This window comes from Bactrocera tryoni, chromosome 5, assembly GCF_016617805.1.
Source record: "Bactrocera tryoni isolate S06 chromosome 5, CSIRO_BtryS06_freeze2, whole genome shotgun sequence".
NCBI lineage: Eukaryota > Metazoa > Arthropoda > Insecta > Diptera > Tephritidae > Bactrocera > Bactrocera tryoni.
The window spans coordinates 65,373,447-65,392,557 of record NC_052503.1 but is presented as its reverse complement, the minus strand read 5'-3'; the positions used below and the strand labels follow the sequence as shown (position 1 = coordinate 65,392,557).

The 19,111-nt window shown below is 36.7% G+C and overlaps 2 protein-coding genes across 2 annotated transcripts; both read right to left on the bottom strand.

Moving 5' to 3' along the window:
* Nucleotides 1-6,419: 6,419 nt before the first annotated feature.
* Nucleotides 6,420-6,794, bottom strand: LOC120778399. Its single transcript, XM_040110183.1, has one exon. It carries the CDS (start codon nucleotides 6,792-6,794, stop codon nucleotides 6,420-6,422), a length of 375 nt encoding a protein of 124 aa, XP_039966117.1.
* Nucleotides 6,795-10,913: 4,119 nt separating this feature from the next.
* LOC120778398 lies at nucleotides 10,914-11,234 on the bottom strand. The gene has a single exon (XM_040110182.1). It carries the CDS (start codon nucleotides 11,232-11,234, stop codon nucleotides 10,914-10,916), a length of 321 nt encoding a protein of 106 aa, XP_039966116.1.
* Between the last annotated feature and the right edge of the window lie 7,877 nt (nucleotides 11,235-19,111).

Sequence of the window (19,111 nt, the reverse complement as noted above, 5' to 3'; positions counted from 1 at the left end):
GATTCTATGTAATCTTTCACCAATTTTCAGTCAAATTGGTTAAGCTTTTCTTATATTATAAATTGTGTAACTAACACGACTTTCTTTAAAATATGTATAACTAGCTTAGTTCTTACATAGGAAGAACTTATAAGTCGGCGAAAGGTTGGCTTTTAAGTATTTTTTCGTTTGACGGTAAAAAATTGTTACCAATTACTTTCAGTATTTTTAAAAAAAGAAAACATTGAAGTGTACTTCGTTACTAATACTTGTGTGTCTTCTTAGCAAAGTAAACTGATTCCAAACCTTAGTACTAACCGAATTTCATCAATCATTCTGAAGAGAAAAATAAAACAATTTCTATATAGTACATCGTGTTGAGCTTTGATCTTAGTAGTTGTACTACCGAAATATTTTTTTCTAGGTGTGCCATATGTCACATCAATATAATTTTAGTGTTGAGTATATGGTTGCCTTTCTGAAGTGCATAAACTGCATTCGGCGATTTTTACGATGATTGAAATTATTCAACAAAGAAGTACATTTAAATGTCTAGTGCTGAAACCTTCAGAATGTCGGAAGAGACCTTCGGTGACAATTTTTTGTCGCAAGCGAGTGTTTTGGATTGGTACGAATTATTCAAGGAGGGTCAATAATGCGTTGACGACGCATGGCCATCAATCTCAATAAAATAAAAAAAGGAGGTGCTTGAGAATCGACGACTAACAGTCAGATATCTTACTGGCATTGCTGGAATATCGAAAGGATCAGCAAAAACCATTTTGAAAGATCATTTGGGTCTAAATAAAGTGAAAGCACGATTGGTTCCAAAACCACACAATTTCTTTTTAAAATAGCGTCGCGTTAACGTCTATGAAACAATGCTTTCCGATTACCACTACTGACTACTAGGATGTCATTAAGCGTATTATTACGGGCTGTAAGTCTTGGATCTATGCTTATGACCTGGAAATAGACGATCAGTCGGGCGAATATCGTGGCAAATGACAATGAAAGTTTTCTTCGATTACCGAGGTGTGGCGCAATCTGAATTCCCGCACGGCCAAACTGTCAACAAGGAATACTACTTGAGTGTTATGCATCGTTTTCGAGAAGCTTTTCGTAGAAGATGCGGGAATTATGGGCTGACAACTCTTGGATTTTGCAACACGATAATGTACCATCGCATACTGCATTCATCTTACGAGAGCTTTTAGCCAAGTTTTCGTGCCGCAACAACCGTATTTGCCTGACTTAGTTCCGTGTGACTTCCGGCTACTCAGCAAACTCAAACGACCGCTCCGGGGAAACCGTTTGAGTCAATTGAAGATATTAAACGTGAATCGCTACGAGCATTGAAGGCTATTCCGGAAATTGACTTTAACAACTTTTTCGAGGATTGGAAAAAGCGTTGGCACAAGTGTATTGGTGGCAAGGTGGATTACTTTGAGGGGAACGATATAGTTTTTGAAGAATATATTAAGAACTTATGAACAAAGCCTTTACGTCTGCTTTCAAATGAGAAGAGGTTAATATGAGATATGTAATTAAAATGTTACAAGACGCCCTCAATTGTACAGTTATAAAAATCAAGAAAAAGTAAGAAAATTATCTCATGTACTATACCAAAAATGTCTGCCTAATATACTTATACATATACATACATATATATACCAACCAAATATTCCTTGCTCAATAAAATCTCAAAAACTCTTAACTGCAAAAATATTATTTGAAACAAACAATTTTTTTTTATAAAAAATTAAATTTTATTATGTTCTTAAAGTAGTTAAAAACTATTTGGAAGACAATTGATTCTTAAACTAAAATAAAAGTAAAGCATTTATACATCGTCGACAATTTCGAAAATGCCAGTCCACGGCGTGTTACGCCTAAAACGAAGCGATGACGCACGCGCGCAGAGCAATTACGGGCGGGATGTCGTCGACGATGAAGCTGTTGGCAGTTCCACTGCATCACACATGTATACTTGTATATAAACTATTAAAGCTCTTTCTCTTAATGAAATGTAGGCGGTGTGGTTTAAGGATATACCAGGTCCTAGAAGGCACTAGCGGCTTGCCAGTGAGATGCTTTATGCGAAACATTCAAAGATATCAAAAGGCAGCATAGTCGTTTTTAATAGAATCCTCAGAAGCGACCAATTTGCTTGATCTCCTCTCAGCGCTGAGTGTAGAGCAAGTTGTTAGTGTGCCAGCGTTGAGTAGTTACTGCCTCAAACATTATTGTTATCAGTTATTGTTTGTGTACCTCGTTGTGTTATTGTTGTTATCTAGCATACTAATTGCTCTGGACTTGAACATCCGTTTGAATAAAAAGTAAGCCCTCTTTAGCGCATTGCCTGCTGTGTAGTTAGGTTTGTTGACGTTTTGCTCAGCCCAAGTGCTGGCGTTGCAAGCGTTCATGATCGCGCCGTAAGACATTCTTGTCGTTCAGTTGTTTTCGATGTAAGGATTTTACAAAACTGTGTAACTTCGTTGATGATTATGTTAGACTTGATTTTACAGTTAAGTTATTCGCTCGATTGCAAGGCTACGAATGACACTCTGTTCTTTGCTATGCTGGCTATTTATACCTTTGCGCATGCGCAAAACAACCCCTGTGTTTTTGCCCAAGTGTGCGAATTAAAGTAAGCAAGGATATTTTCTATACATATTTAAGTATATATTTTGTTATTTTTGCATTTTAGGAACTGAGCTATTGTTTGTATAATTCTTTTGGGTGTTTGCTGCACTTGCGGGTAACACACTTTTCTATTGTGCTGTGTAGGTATGCATTAAAATATGTATGTTTAAAATATGGTGTGTTTGTTGTTTCTTAAATTCGTATTAGAGTAATTTGAAAATATTTTTGAAGAATAACAAGTGCTTTTGAAATTCTGTAGTTAAAGTTTACTTTAATAACTTTCCTTATTTTAACTTGACTTATTTTTAAGTATTTGCTTTCAAATCATTATTGTTATACATACATAAAGCTGCGATTTATTTGTACGTGGGTTTATAATAAAGACTTATTATTTTTTTCACCAAAAAAATATTAAACACCGCCTTATTTAACCAATTTAATTCATCTCTCCTCAAGCAAAATCACCTATGCTCTCTTCGTATGCTCATATTTATTGTTGTCTCTTTAGAACGTCAACTATTACCCGGAATACTTTAGATTGCAGCAGAAATCTGATTTGAAACCCCTAGCACCTACAATATTTTGAAATACGTAAGAGTCTTCTGCATTGCTTTCAAAACTAGATCGCATACTGAATGCTTTTTTATGGAGTAACTACTTGTAAATGCTAGCGACGTGCTTGAGGATCTTAAGGGTAGCATATTAAATAAACTCATATAGATTTTTAGAGTGTTTAAAACACTTGTGTACACCATCGAAACTCTCCTAGCCCTTTGAAACATAATACAACATAAAAAATGTCATAAGAATATTACGTGGTCATACATAGAAATTTTGATATTCAAACAAAAGACAACATCAAATCTGATCACGCAGATAGTGCTGTATTATGTAAGACCATTACTAGATTACAGACCACTTCTTTTTACGAAACAGGAACAAATTTAATCATTATGCATTCATTCTCGATGTCTATAGAAAAAATATTTCTTTTATTTACTAAGAGTACTATTTTGAAACAGCACGTGAAAGAAGATATTAATACTTTACTTTACATCATCGAAATCCATCCCAAATTGCGATTATGCTCCACATTTGATATAATATATATTGGTTGTCAAAAAATTCTTGCGGTATTTTCGCTAGTTGGCGCTGAAAGCGCGTAGTTCTAGTTTTATTCGTCGCATCGGGTCATGCTATATCTTTTTGGAAAGCTCATTTCACGCGCTAACATGTGTTTGATTGATTGTCGTTTCTTTCAAGTCGTTCGTGAGTTATAGCGCCGCAAACATGGAGCAAAATAAAGAGAAAATACGGCATATTTTACAGTACTACTACGATAAAGGCAAAAATGCATCTCAAGCCGCCAATAAAATTTGTGCAGTTTATGGATCCGATACAGCTTCCATTTCCACCGCACAACCATGGTTTCAACGTTTCGTTCTGGTGCAGAGGTGGTCGAAGATGCGCCACGCTCCGGAAGGCCTATCGTCGAAAATTGCGATAAAATCGCTGAATTGGTCGAAAGAGACCGGCATAATAGCAGCCGTAGCATCGGTCAAGAGCTGGGCATGAGTCGTCAAAAATTCATTTCAATTTCAATAAAAAAAAAATTTCAAAAAAATACCGCAAGACTTTTTTGACAACCTATTTTATTGTACATATATACATACAAGTATATTTGAATAATATAGGAATTTATTGTAAAACAAGAAAAATGGTGATCGGTTGGTAACCAAATTTTATTATGGTTATAGAAACTGTACAGTGAAATCAAAGAGCTCTTGACAGCTATTATACACATTGGGACAAAAAAACACCAAATGTAATACACTCATGACAACGATTTTTCAAGTCCTCGAAGCACTCTTTATAAGCATTTTTTGGGATGGCCTTCAGGTCCTTCAGCGTGTTCATTGTTTTATCACTGCGAACGGCTGAAAACGGGTTTCACGGAGCGGCAATTTCAGTTTGGGGAACAAGAAAAAAGCACACACAGCCAAATCTGGTAAATACGGTGGTTGTTCGATGGTATGCATTGCGTTTTTGGATTTAAATTCGGTCACAAACGTGGCTCGATGAAAATGCGTTGTTTTCTTCAATTCGGACCGTTTTCAAAGGATGTTTTCAATACGCCTCAATACTTCTAAATAGAATTCATTTTTGGCCCTCTGACAAATTCATGGTGCACCAAACTACGAATACCGGAAAAAACAATGAGTATCACATTCATTTTTGAGCGGCTTTTGAGCGGCTTTTGAGTGTTTTTTAAGTTTTGACCTTTTGCCTCCATTCCGATAATTGTTGACTTGTTTGCATGCCAAACTCATAAAGCCATGTCCCATCGGTTCTCCATGATTGTGGGGTCGGAATTCGCACGATGCTTACAGTACTCTTTTTGAAAAAAATTCAGCTTTATTGCGATGAGTCGAGCAAGAACGCATTTCATACTAATAGCTCATACTCGAGCTCTTGCCATCTCTCTAACATTTGCTTGATGACTTTTAGGCATCATATCCTTCACTTTTTTAATATTTTCATCAGTAGAAGAGGTCCAATGTCGTCTATAACGAGGCATGTCTTCAACGATCTCTCGACCGTCCTTGAAGGCTTTGTGTTTTTAAATCACCGTAAGCTTTTTCCAACAATCATAATGATTTCGCTCACGAAATTGGGTTATAAATATAAAATTTGAGAGAAATTCTTTGTTTGATATTCTAAAAAACACAACGCACTACTGAGGTGTACCGATTTAAGCAGATGCTGTAAACAAACTAGTCACAGACCAGTGGTCTGGTGACAGATCGCGCTCATATTTTGCACAGTAATTAAGGACACTCCTTCGAACTTATCGCAATAAACTTTTTTGAAATTTCATTTACCTGTTGAAATTCATTACCATTTCCGGGTGCTTTTTTGTTACAAGTTTGATGATGGTTTCCCATAAATAGTGACCATATAACTTTGTTTCAACGAGTTTCAATGTTCGCAAATTCGTTTTTGATCGGCCCTAACCGGGGGCAGTAGGAATGATTGTCATGAGAGATATCAGTCGTCGCTACGATCAAGACTACAAATTGCCGCCTCATTTATTTTTCTCCAGATTTTTGTCTACAAATTTGAAAAAAAAATGCCCGTGTTCAGAAATTTGAGTTCAATGAGTACATAAACGTACCTGCGGGAACATACTTTGCAGACCTGAGGTAAAACATACTTTTCAGAAGCTTTAAAAAACTTGAGGATCAAATAGGAGTGGAAGTTTATGTAAATTTTCCCAATATATCCAAATTATAGCGAAAATCTCCAATGTTTACAAACTGAAAACAATGCTATGTCATTTGAAAAATTTCCAAGCTAAAAAATATAATTCAATACAGATTTCTTTTTTACAAAAATATATTTTATTACATGAGCAAAACATATAAAAAATCGTACTTAAAAACTATTTGGAAGACAAATGATTCTTAAACTAAATATGTAAAAATTAAAGCCGTTTCACATCGTCGACAATTTCAAAACTGCCAGTCCACGTGGTCTTACGCCCGAAAAGAAGCCATGAAACACGCACGCAGAATAATTAGTGGCGGGGTAGCGTCGACGATGGAGCAATTTCACAGTTCGACTGCATCACACACGTACATATAAACTATTAAAGCTCTTTTTTCTTATTGAAAAGTAAGCGGTGTGGTTTAAGGACGTACCAAGTCCTAGAAGGCACCAGCGGCTTGCCAGTAGGACACTTTATGCTTAGCATCCCTGTATGTCAATTACGATATGCTGCGACCATCAACGGATTACTCCAACGATTTGCTTTTTGTCGCCAACTCAGCTAACTCGTTCAGTTCATTCTCGTACTCCTCAGCGCTGAGTGTTGAGCAAGTGGTTAGTATGCTAGCGTTGAATTTGGATGCTTCGACTTCGCGCTGATGTTGCTGTGACTCGGCTGCTGCTTTCGGCATCTCAGTTACTGCTTGTGGTTTTATGACTGTGATTTGCTGCTCTATGTTGTTGTTGGTATCTACCTTATTAGCTGTTGTTGATTTGAAGACGCGCTTCAATAACTTGAAAGCCGTCTTCAGCGCCTTGCCTGGTGTGTAGTTCGGTTTGTTGATGGCTTGCTCAGCCAAGGTGCTGGCGTTGCAAGTGTTCACGAGTTTAGCGTAAGACATTATTGCTGTTGCGTTTTTTTCGGTTTTAGAATTTTCACAATAGAATTTAACTACGTCGATAATGACTCTGCAGCTAAGTTATTCGCTCGATCGCAAGGCTACGAATGACATTTTGCTCCTCGCCACGCTGGCTATTTATACCTTTGCGCATGCGTAAAACAACCCCTATGTTTTTGAGTTGGAAGGAGCAAAAGTGTGCGGACCAATGAGCGCACATATTTTTTCTATAGGTTCTCACATTTTATTGTTATTGCATTTTGTGAACGAAGGTATTATATTTTGTTTTTCTTTTTTAAGAGGTAATGCATTTTTCGATCGTCGTTCTATACACAGGTATGTGATTGGCTGTACACACATACAACTTGTTTGTTCCTAATATTGTTAACAATTTTGTATAATACATATTATTTAAATATATTTTAGTATTTTTTCTTTATTTGAACGCTCGAAAATTAAACTTAACCAGAAGAAAAGTCAATCGACAAAATTGCCTTCAATGGCAATCATTTCATGGTAGATCAGTCTTTAAAATTTCCTAGAAACTTGCTGTTAACGAAGAAATCCTAACTTCAGGCAGAAAATGTATATTATTAGAGTTGATCAAAGTCATTGTCTAAAGCAACGCGCATTAGTCAATCGATTAAGGGGGTATTCTAGTCTAGAAATCAAATTTTGGGCAGTTTTTTGAATTTTATGTAAAAAAAAACCAAAAAATATTTTTAGTATCCATTTTTTATGGTGTTTTTATTGATATCTTAAGAATACATACACAAAATTTCAAGTAAATCGGTTGTATAGAACTTGAGATAATGCCGGTACCGTGTGGAAAAAAATAGTTTCGAGAAAAACGCGTTTAAAAACCGAACCGGCCGAACCGGACTAGGTACTGCCTCACCAAAGTAACTGTAGCTCTTAAACTAATTTTAATTTTTAAAAATCCTTTGTAGGATATGTTCTTAAGGGTATAAACTTTAAATATATGAAAAAATCGAATTTTTCAAAATTCTAGAGCAGAAAACCCCATTAAAAATAATTCGGTTTTAAAGCAGAGTTATTATGACTGACATAAAAGTATTTCCTGCATAGATTATATAACATAATAAAATCCGAAATTCAACCCATTGCTTATGTAATCCAAATCAAAACCTTCCAATGTCTATTCAAATTTGAAATATATTCAAAGAGCATCGGAAGGCGATTTTTAAACTGAATCTCTCATTATGTAAGCATGGATACTAAGGAACGAAAGTGACCTCTCCCCACTTTAGAGGTATTTTTACGTACAAAAAGACTCTAAATAAGCTATGTTAATTATATTGTAATCTTATCTGACAAATTCATCTGAATAATTTTAGATATTTCATTAAAAACTAGACTGGTTTTAGTATTACTAGTTCCACTATCCTTTCTTACGTTTCTTTCCTTATCAATTCAAACTACTACCACTAATAATACTATTTTCTCTCCTGATGTCGGTATGCAAACTTATTATTGCTTTCAAGTGAGCAGCTCTGAAATCTTTAATAAAGTAGAGTATAGTAAGTCATACTTTTCTAACCTTCGGGTTAATACCAAACTTAAAGGACTACATAAAATAAGTTTACAAAGTTCGATAGCAGTTCTTATGCTTTATTTTGAAAAGGATGAGTTTTATAACTTTCAGATATCAGAGTTTTGAGAGTATAACTTCATTCTTGCATTCCAGATATTATGATATTGAGCCGCAACAACAGTTTTCAACAATCTATCGGATTGGCTTGCTTTTCACAGCGATTAGTTTGTTTCCTATAAACAATACAATATAAAGTGTGACCGATTTCGAGGTTCCCTATTTTTTTTAAGAAAAAACACAGAAACTTCAAACTTAATGGGATATGTTTATTATCATACTAAAGAGCATACTCTGGCATTTATTTTTTAAAGATTATCTCTATCAAATGTTGGCTGCGGCTACGTTTCATATGCTCTATACATTGGCTCCAATTTTAGATTACTCTTTACAGCATTTCGACTGGTAAATGACACGAGTGATGTTTTGCTTCAAGGCCTGAATCGAAGTGGGTTTCTCCGCATAGACTTAGAAAAAGACTAAAGGTGTGATATCTATCTTGGTGGCCTATCGAGCGGCCAAAACGTGAAATTATCTGCTCACCGAAGTGTTCTCTCAATAAATCCATTGATTGATGCGATGTGTGCGTAGTGGCATCGTCGTTTTGAAACCAAATGTCGCCGCGATCACGAGCTTCAATTTCAGTCATCAAAAAGTTGATTATCATGTTATGTTCTCATCGGCTTCATTTTTGAAGAATTATGAACCGATGATTCCACCGGCCCACAAAACACACCAAACCGTTATTTTTTCTGGATAAAATGACAGTTATTGAATTTCTTTAAGTTGTTCTTCGTCCCAAATGCGGTAATTTTGCTGTCTTACAAATCCATTGAGTCAGAAATGGGCCTCTGTGCTGCACAAAATTTTCCTCGAAAACGTCGGATCTTCTTTTAACTTTTCAAGAGTACATAGAGCGAAACAGTGTTGCTTGGGAAGGTCGAGCGGCTTCAGCTGAAAAGCTTGTAAGCTTTCAATTTAAGATCTCGACGTGAAATGTCTCAAGTCATTCCATATATCAGTCTGAGTTGTCGCGAACGGCGCCGAATCGACTCTGTACGGTTTTCGTATACACTCTCAGCTTCGGCTGCTAGATTTTCATCACTGCGTGCTGGACGTGGTCTATTGGGCCAAATATTATACAATGATTAATGCCGGGTCTCAAGATGGGTGATGGTATTGCGTATAGTATGCTCAGTAGGCCGATTATGTTTACCATAAGTTGAACGAAGCGCGCGAAACACATTCCTTACAGAACGTGAATTTTCATAATAAAGTTGAACGATTTGTAAACGCTGTTCAGGTGCAAGTCCTTCCATGATGAAATGCCAAACAATACGGGACAAAAGGAACATGACAGCTTGACACGACTGGTCTGGCAAAAAAGGGCTATGGAAAAAGTACTTTTACTTGGACCACCCGTCATGAAAACTTTAGTAAGCTTTCAGATATGAACAAGTAAGAATACCGAGTTACTCGTTGTCTTGGTCATCTTAACTCGCTGATATATGTAAGTATGTATGTTGCGTAGTACGGAAAGTACATTGTACTTGTTGTACTACATAGTAAGCTGGTAGAAGGTTAAGTTAAGTTATTTTGGCTGGCTATCATTCCTACAGGTCAGATGTTTCAGTTCAGTTCATTTTAATACGAGCCGAAGTTTTCTCATACAGGACGTCTATGTTTTTTATGAAGTTTAATAGAGACTCTGACACTTCATATAGTCCATTGAACTACGAAGTTCTAAATATCTAGGAGTGAATCAAAAATAACTACATGAGTTAAAGAAAAGGCTGAACAGAACAAGAGTTTAATGGTGAAATTACTAAAATCCAGTGAGTTAAATGCCTCCGTTTCTGAAGTAGATAGTATTGGCAAGGTTTTAAAAGAACTGAAAAAACACTTACTAATTGCCAACTTGTAAGAAGGCAAAAGTCCAAAACTCTCCATTGAAAAGAGAAAAGATATGTCAATTTGAAAATCAAATTTAAAATAGGTAAAAGCACATGTACCTCTATATAACAGAAAAAAATTGTTACCGAAAACTGAAGAAAAATAAAATGTAGTTATGTGTTTTTGTTGGCATGACATTTTATTAAGCCTCTTTAATATACAAATCTAGTTACTTAACAGCTAAATGGAAGACATTACATCAATTTGGCACTTAAACTAGATGGAAGACATATGATCACAATGACAATTTTAAAATTAAAGCTGCACATCGCCAACGCTTACGCAGTAGGCCAGCCCACGCTGGATTCCCGCCCAATAGTGGATGAAATCCGCGCGCAGAACGATTAAGGGCTCAAAATTGCATCGACGATAATTTGCTGGCAGTTGAACTGCATCACAAACTATTAAAGCTCCGTTAATATTGTATAAAGCGTTGAAATGCAAGTGGCGCGGTTTAAGGACGGTCCAGGTCCTTCAAGGCACTAGCGGTTTGCCAGTCGGATGTGTCCAACATCCATTTTAAACAATAAGTCCATGTAGTCACCGTCGAAATAGCGTTACTCAGCAGTGAACGACTTGATGGCGGCTTCCAACTCGGCTAACTCATTCAGCTGATTCTCATACTCTTCGACGCTGAGTGCGGAGCAATTGGTGCGCATGCTGAGGTCGGTTTTGCGACACATCTCTGTTATTTTTGGCGACAGCTCTTCCTCGATTTGCTTCTCGGCGGTGATGATTACCTTGCCCGACGTGGAGGGGCGAAAAAAGCGGCGCAGCAGCTTGCAAGCCTTCCGCAGTGCCTTGCGCGGTGTATAGTGTGGCTTGGGGATGCTTTGCTCAGCCGCAAAGCAAGTGTTGACGAGTGTAGCATAAGACATTTTAAGTTTTCTAAAAATTTTCGTATTTTTCAAGTCTCAAGAATACAAATTGGTTTTGGAAATGGTCGCTGTTTTTCTACGCTTGTTTGCTGTGCTATGAATGATGTCCTGTCGATCTCCACGCCGACTATTTATACGTTTGCGCATACGCAGAACAACCCCTATTCGCGCTAAGAGCATAACGCCTGCGCTGACCAATCGGATGACGTGTTGACGCAGGTGCAACTTGTGCTCGACTTTGCTGGTGCTCTCTACCATACCTGCGCTCTACCTGCAGTGGGTTCTCCCGTATGCCGCGTTGCGCACAATTAGTGTATTTATTAAGGTGTCGCGTCGTCGTGCCTATCCCTGATCCCTGCCGCATTGCTTTATCTGTGTTGTTGCCTTTGTTTACTTGATTTTTTTGGGGGATTTTGGGAAAACTGTGCGATCCCTTGCACGTGTGCAAACGGTTTTCCCTGGTTGTTAGTGCTTGTGTGCGTCTCTCCCCCCTCTTTGCTCTACCTGCCATAGCCAAGTATAAATAATGCCCTTTAAATAGTGATTCATATCCTTTTTTTGCCTCAGCGTATCGGCTATTTACTATGCTGATCGTGGGAAAGTAAAATAAATTTTTGGATTCCTCGCATTTTCATAAATCTTTTGTTTGATTGTTTGCTACACTATTCGTATTTCACTTGAAGGTAATTTGAGTTGCGTTTTTCTGCATTCTCATTCAAAGTAAGCAGGCAAATATGAAAATGTAAATGCTGATCGCTGTCGATCGTCAGTGCAGATCGGCCGTTTGATCGCTATTTTTGGCGATGCTCGTGGTGGCACCCTTCGACAAACGGCCGTTATATTTTGTTGTTGCTATTTTTAAGCAAATCGTGTTCACTCATTGAAGTGCATTGAAATGCTGGGAAAACTGCGTGCAGTGATCGTGGCATTGATCAAGCGTACTACGAGAAAATACCTCTGTGAAAATTGTAGGCAGGACAAGTGTTATACCCTCGTTAAACATATGTTGCACTTTCTTATTTTGATGATTTTGGAGGTGATTTTTTATATTGGAAATTTTATTTTATTGCTCGTCTGCATTATTTGTGTTTGTATAGCTAGGTTGACTGAGGTTCGCTGTTCGCTGCGTGGCAATTGTAGATATTATTGTGGCTGAGTTGGTTTGGTGAATGCGCTGGAATTTAATTATGATTTTTTATTACTTTGTAATTAGAACTTCGTAGTGTGTATGTATGTGAATGACTCTTGCATATATTTATAATAAATTAAAAGAAAATGTACTTATAATAAAATTAAAATATGAGTTGTGGCTTGAGGGTTTCTTAGTAATATATTATGATAGTTATGTTCGATTAGCCACTTCTCTGCTCGTTATGTTTGAGCACTACTCTCTTGCCTAAAAAAATCCAGACTTTAATGGTAGAATGAAGTTATAGCGATTGGTATCTTAAGCTCAATGCAGACCTTTATATGTCTTATGTGGGAAGACAATTTTTAAATCAAGCGGAGTCCCCTGGTTGTGATAAGATCGTTAATCATCTGCAGTAAGATTCACATAATGTCTGAGTGGTCTTGAGAACTTTCTTGCTATAGTTAACTCAGAATTAATACAGAAGTTTTTAGTGGCCAATACAAATTTACATAGGCGTATAATTTCCATTCCCGCCTGTTCCGTGGGTTGTCTGTAGGTATGCGTTCCCAAGTGTTTAAGTCTTGACCTCCCAAACGCGGGACAGTCAAGAAGGAAGTGTTGAGTTGTTTCCACCTCATTTTCTTCTATATAGCTTCTGCAAATGGCACGTGGTAAGGTTTCCAACCATACAGCATGAACGTCAATAGGGCAATGGCCTGTTAAAAGCCACGAAACTAGGGAGAGGCTAACCTTACTGAAGGCAAAGGGACTAGATCTCTTGCGATCGATCTTGGGCCAAAAGCCTTTTGCGACAGCGCTTGTACCGATAGTGGCTCAGCGCTGGCCCAGCTTCGGCAAAGTCCAGCCATCAAGTAGTAGAACACAAGAGGATACGGGAGCACCGACCGGCGCCCATTCTACCGATAGGAGTTCTATTGTGCTTTTCCTTGCTAGCTTTGCAATTTCCAGCGATTCCGCTATGACCTGGCATCCATACCATTCGTATAACAAAGACACTCGATGCTATAGATAGCGAGGTTAGGCACTCCTCGACCAACCCTGGACGCATTGTATAAAAGTTAGCCGCTATGCTATCTGAGTGAATGGTCACTTCTCTGAAGGAGGCTGCACTACGGAACAGTAGATCCACTACCTCAATGGGTGAAACCTCGGCATGGAAGGCATTGCAATAGTTAAGAAGTCTGAAGCTGGGGTTGATAGAGAGCACCTGACAGTAAACCCCTCCACCAACCTTCCCCCAACTCTTTGACCCATGCGCAAAAAAGCTCACTGTCCCTCTCCTTCAACGGCGTATTTTCACCCACAACTCCCTTGTCGGTATATGGACGAGAAGGACCCACCAGAGTTCGGTTTGGCGACTCCATGATTCAAGTAATTCGGTATGAAGTCAAAGTGTGTGAGGATACCCGATTGTTTAGATAAGTGTTATTTTAAGAGTCCAGATTTTCTGAGTCTGATAGCAACTTAAGTAGCCATACACCTTCCGACGATGCCTTCGTGTACTGTGTGCAAGCAAATAAGAAAATCTCAGTTTTACTTGAGTTGAAAGCGAGACTTCCGACTGCCTAATTTGTTATGACGCTCAGATTCCTCTGAGTCGACTCCTATATGGTACTTAGGAACTTTCCTTTGACTATAAGTGATACATCGCCTGCATAGGCACCACGTAATGGGGTTCCCCTACTCACATATCATCGAGCCCGTGCGTTGCCCCATTCCGTTTCAATCATTCTGTCACACAGATGACTGATAATGAGGTGTTTGAGGTTTGATTCAACCCCAAGACCGCCCACAGCAGTAAAGAATGCTTCCGGCCGGACATTATTGAAAGCTCCCTCAATATCAAGGAAAGTGCCAAAAGCGAATTCCTTAACCCTAATGGATTCCTCAAATTATCAAAGTAAATTTCAGTAGCGATTGGCCTAATTAAAATCGCAAACGATCGGGAAGTAAGATTGTAATCCTTCTACCTTCGAGTATTCTCGGCGAAATGCTTTCATTTAATTTTTTCCACAGTTGCCGGGAGATATTATCATGAACTTTCAAAAAGGTCTTGGTAAACTGTTCCAGGTCCAGGTTCCAGGAACAGTTTAGAGGAATTTTAAGCTTTGATGACTAAAATGATACCATGAAAAATACACATTCGAGTAATGTGATGAATTACGCTTTTAATTAAATTATGCTTTAATAAATAAATAAGTTTAATGATGCAAACAACACACATTATCGCCAAAAGGATTTAATTCATTTTTCTGATTGCAGTGATCTACCATAAATGGTTACTCAACCTTATCAACTTATGTCTGCCATATCTCAAGGGTAAATAAAAACTATTGCGCCAATTCTAATAGTCAAAATAATAGCAAAACTCAAATGGCCTCCCTTCAAACACGCTTCTAACGCAAGCCTGTCGCCTGTATGCCCTCAGTACAGTACATATCTACATGTACGCGCATGATGCTGAGAAGCTTGGGAAAATACTTTCAATCACACCTGGCCTAAGAGGGCCACAAATGAATGAGATGAATGAATGAGTGTTGAATAAAAGAACAATTTGGTGACGAATTTATTTTGCTTCACTCTTACGAAATGTTGTGGCGGCCCAATTTTTCCCACACGTAAGAAAGCAAAAGATGCTTGGCGTGCACTTGGCACTGTTGGTACAACAATTGATAGAATTTTCCCAGCAGTTGAGTGATAGCGGCGTTAGAGCGACAAACAGACATTTGCACAAGGTGTTTATTTTTTAATGAAAAGTGTATTTGACAATTATTAGTGTTTACTGGACTGGTATAGTTACAAAGGAATGATTTTCAGCAGGCGAACAAAGGTTTCATAAAATTGGACTATTTTTCGTACAATAACTGTATCTTTATTACCTTAAAGATATTGACCTTACCTTAAGATATTGAATATAGCAAACCATAACTAGTATAAAGCTATGTAATTACAAACTTTAATTTGATGAATTTTAAACAGTGCCGAATAAAAACTGGTATAAATTCGATATATTTGCTAAATTAAATACAAGCTTTCTTCGAGTTACTAAATGATAATCTTATTATCTGTGAAACGCTATGCAATGGAGAGTAGCCAATATCACAAATAACTGGTATAAAACCGGTTATACTATTGTAATATTATAATAAACTGGTATAATCAAATAAATGCCATTTACTCAATTCTAATGAATATGACTAGATAATTTTGTTGGAGACTAGGGAATAGAGCAAATAACTTGGTATAAAAACCGTTATTGGGTAATGATAATATACTGTTACAATCATATAAAATCCACTTACTCGATTTTTTTGAACGCGATCAGTTAACTTAGTTTGAGGACAGCGAATAGAACAAATAACTGGTATAAAAACTGGTATAATATTATAATGTACTGTTATTGTCAAATAAAATCCAAAATTTAAATGAATGTGATCGGATAACTTAGTTTGAGGCCAGCGAATAAAACAAATAACTGGTATAAAACTGGTACAAAAACTGGTACAAAAACGGGTATAATATTAGAATATACGGTTATTATCAAATAAATTCCAAAATTTAAATGAATTTTATCGGATAACTTAGTTGGAGACCGGCGAATAGAACAAATAACTGGTATAAAAACTAGTATAATATTATATAATTCTGTTATTATCAAATAAAATCCAAAATTTAAATGAATTTAATCGGATAGCTTGGTTTAAAAACTGATAAAACATTATAATAATATACTGTTACAAACAAATAAAATCAAAAATTTTAATGAACTCGTTCGGGTAATTTTGTTGACGAACGAATAGAACAAATAATTGGTATAAAAACCGGTATAACACTATAATAATACACTGGCTTAATAAATAAAAGCTACATACACGGTTTTAATGAATTCGACTGGATAACTTTGTTGAAATCTAGTTAATACAAGAAAAATCTGGTATAAATACTGCTATAATAAACTGGAGCATTAAATATAAATATATTTATTCGATTATAATGAGTTCGACTGAAAAACTTTGTTTAATTCTAGTAAAAACAAGAAAAATCTGGTATAAATACTGGTATAAAACTATAAATAAACTGGGGTATTAAATATAAATACTATTACCCCAGTAGTCGATTAGATAACTTTGTTGAAGTCTAGTAAATACAAGCAAAATCTGGTATAAATACTGGTAGAATACTACAATAATAAACTGGTGCATTGGATATACATACATATTTTTACTAGGTTATAATGAATTCGTCTGGTTAACTTTGTTATGTGCTGGTGTATAAAAGAAATAATTGGCATAAATACTGGTATAATACTTAAAAGATATACTGGCATAGTAAAATAAAAATTTCTTACCCGATTTCACTGAATTCGATTGGATGACTTTGTTAGATATTAGCAAATTGAACAAATAAGTGGTACGAATATTGTACAATACAGGGTCCGGCACTCGAAGCACTGTAACCAACTTCAGACGGTTCACGCAGTTGTCACACTGGAATCAGCTGTTTATACATTTGCTGAACGACAGTTCGGAGTATTGTTTACAAGTGTACAAAAGCGTTTTGCCAAAAGAGAACGCAAAAAAAGTGATCAGCGATGGAATTCAAACGTAATAGTGTGGTTGCTTTATATTTAGCTGGAAAATCACAGCCAGCAATGGTTCGTGAGCTCAAACACCTTAGAGTGAATAAAGTTTTTGTTTATCGCACCATCACTTGTTACAATGATACTGGTAGCATCGTAAAACGCCATGGAGGTGGTCATCAAAAGACTGCAATGTCACGTGAGATGGTTTGGACAGTGAAGAAGCGACTTGAGCAAAATCCACGACGAAGTGCCGATCAAATGACTAAAGAACTGAAAATATCCGACCGCAGCATCCGACGCATATTGAAAAATGAGCTCAAGGTCAAGCCTTACAACAAGCAAGACTTGAGGGAGCGAAGCAGTTGCTTCGCTTGGCTGAAAGCGGTCAAATTCCGAACATTGTGTTTTCTGACGAAAAAATTTTTCCAATTTAGCAATTCGTAAACTCTCAAAACGATAGGGTTTACTTGACCGACCGTTCATACGAGAATCTAAATCATCGGTTGGCCACCAGGAGGCAGCACCCGCCACAAATAATGGCTTGGGCCGCTGTCACAGCAGATGGGCGCTCTCCAATTGTTTTCATCGAGCCTGGCGTCAAAGTAAATGCGACTTATTATCGGGTAAGTGTTCTGGAGGTTGCTTTGAAAGCGTGGGCAAACAAATATTTCGGTCACAAACCATGGACGTTTCAAAAAGACTCAGCACCGTCTCACAAAGCGCGTGTGAACCAAGAATAGCTGAAAAACAACGTTCTGAACTTCATTACGACCAAAAAATGGCTCTCGAATTCACCAGATGCGAATCCAATGGATTATTCTCTGTGGCCCATTTTGGAGAGCAAGGTCCGAAGTAAAAAATACACCAGTCTTGAGATGCTGAAGAAAGCCATTGTCCGTGAGTGGACCAAAATACCGGCAAGTCACATTCGGGCAACTTGTGATTCAGTTTTTGACCGTCTCAAGGCCATAGTTAAGACAAAAGATGGTCATATCGAGAAAAAGTGAATTGGTTCTGAATTTATGATTATTTTCACACATTTTTTACTTTAAAATAAATAAAAATAATTTTCCAAACCGAATGTATGGCTTTTTTAACTTGTTACACTTCAAGTGCCGGATCGGAGTGCAGTACTATGTTAATAAACAAGCACAATCAAATAAAAAAATTTACTTAATTTTAATTAATTCGGTTGGATCCTTTGATGTTGCTTTCATGTATAATGTTTTTAACAATATTTCGAGTTTCTAAGTGAGGAAGAAAGCGCATCGAAGACGCCTTATGTTAATCTATTTAAGCCTCAATTATAAGACCTCCATATAACTGAGAAATTAGATTGGTGGTCATTCAACTAGCTTTGCTAAAACATACAGGGTTTCTATAACGAAAGGAAACTTTTTTAAAATATATTTATATTGTCGTATATAGTACATATGTGTATCACTAGCTACTCAAGTTAATTATTAGTTAGTTTCTTAAGTAGTTTTTGAAACTCAATATCAATTCAGTTACTAGGTAAACAAAATCTTTAGGAAATAATTATGAATCGCATTACTACCGATATGACGCACGGTTCATTGGCACACATGTATGCTGGACTCTCACATATGGCACCCTAGCTGATAATACCGCGTGGACATTAGTTGGACCCACTGATAACCTTTTATTTTCCTTATCATTTAATGAGCATGTTTTGATTTGAAAATTATCGCATTTTCTAAGCATACTATGTTTACGTAATCGGATTAGTTTTACAAAATGAAAATTAAGTAAAATAAATTTTTTAAAGTAAGAGACTATTCTTATCTCACGATTTTCAATGATAAGAATTAAATACATATATGTATAAGCCATGCAGATTAAAATATTTTTTACAAAGGAGTATAAGCATTTTATTTTATTACCCTGGATGGTTGTTGTCACCAAATTTCAATAACGTAGTGATAATTCCTAAAAAATAATAATTTAACAACATGTAAACAAATATTTTTTTATGAGTTTATTACCATTATTTTTCACTCTGTGCTGATATTTCACGTTTTAGAACATACGATTCTAAAATTCACACATTTTTGCATATTTAGTATTTCTGGTGAAAATTGAGAATACATCTAAACAACTTAAAAGTGGTTTGAAAATACT

Coding starts and splice junctions, on each gene's coding strand:
- LOC120778399 (XM_040110183.1), bottom strand. CDS start 6,794: ATGTCTTACGCTAAACTCGTGAACACTTGCAACGCCAGCACCTTGGCT.
- LOC120778398 (XM_040110182.1), bottom strand. CDS start 11,234: ATGTCTTATGCTACACTCGTCAACACTTGCTTTGCGGCTGAGCAAAGC.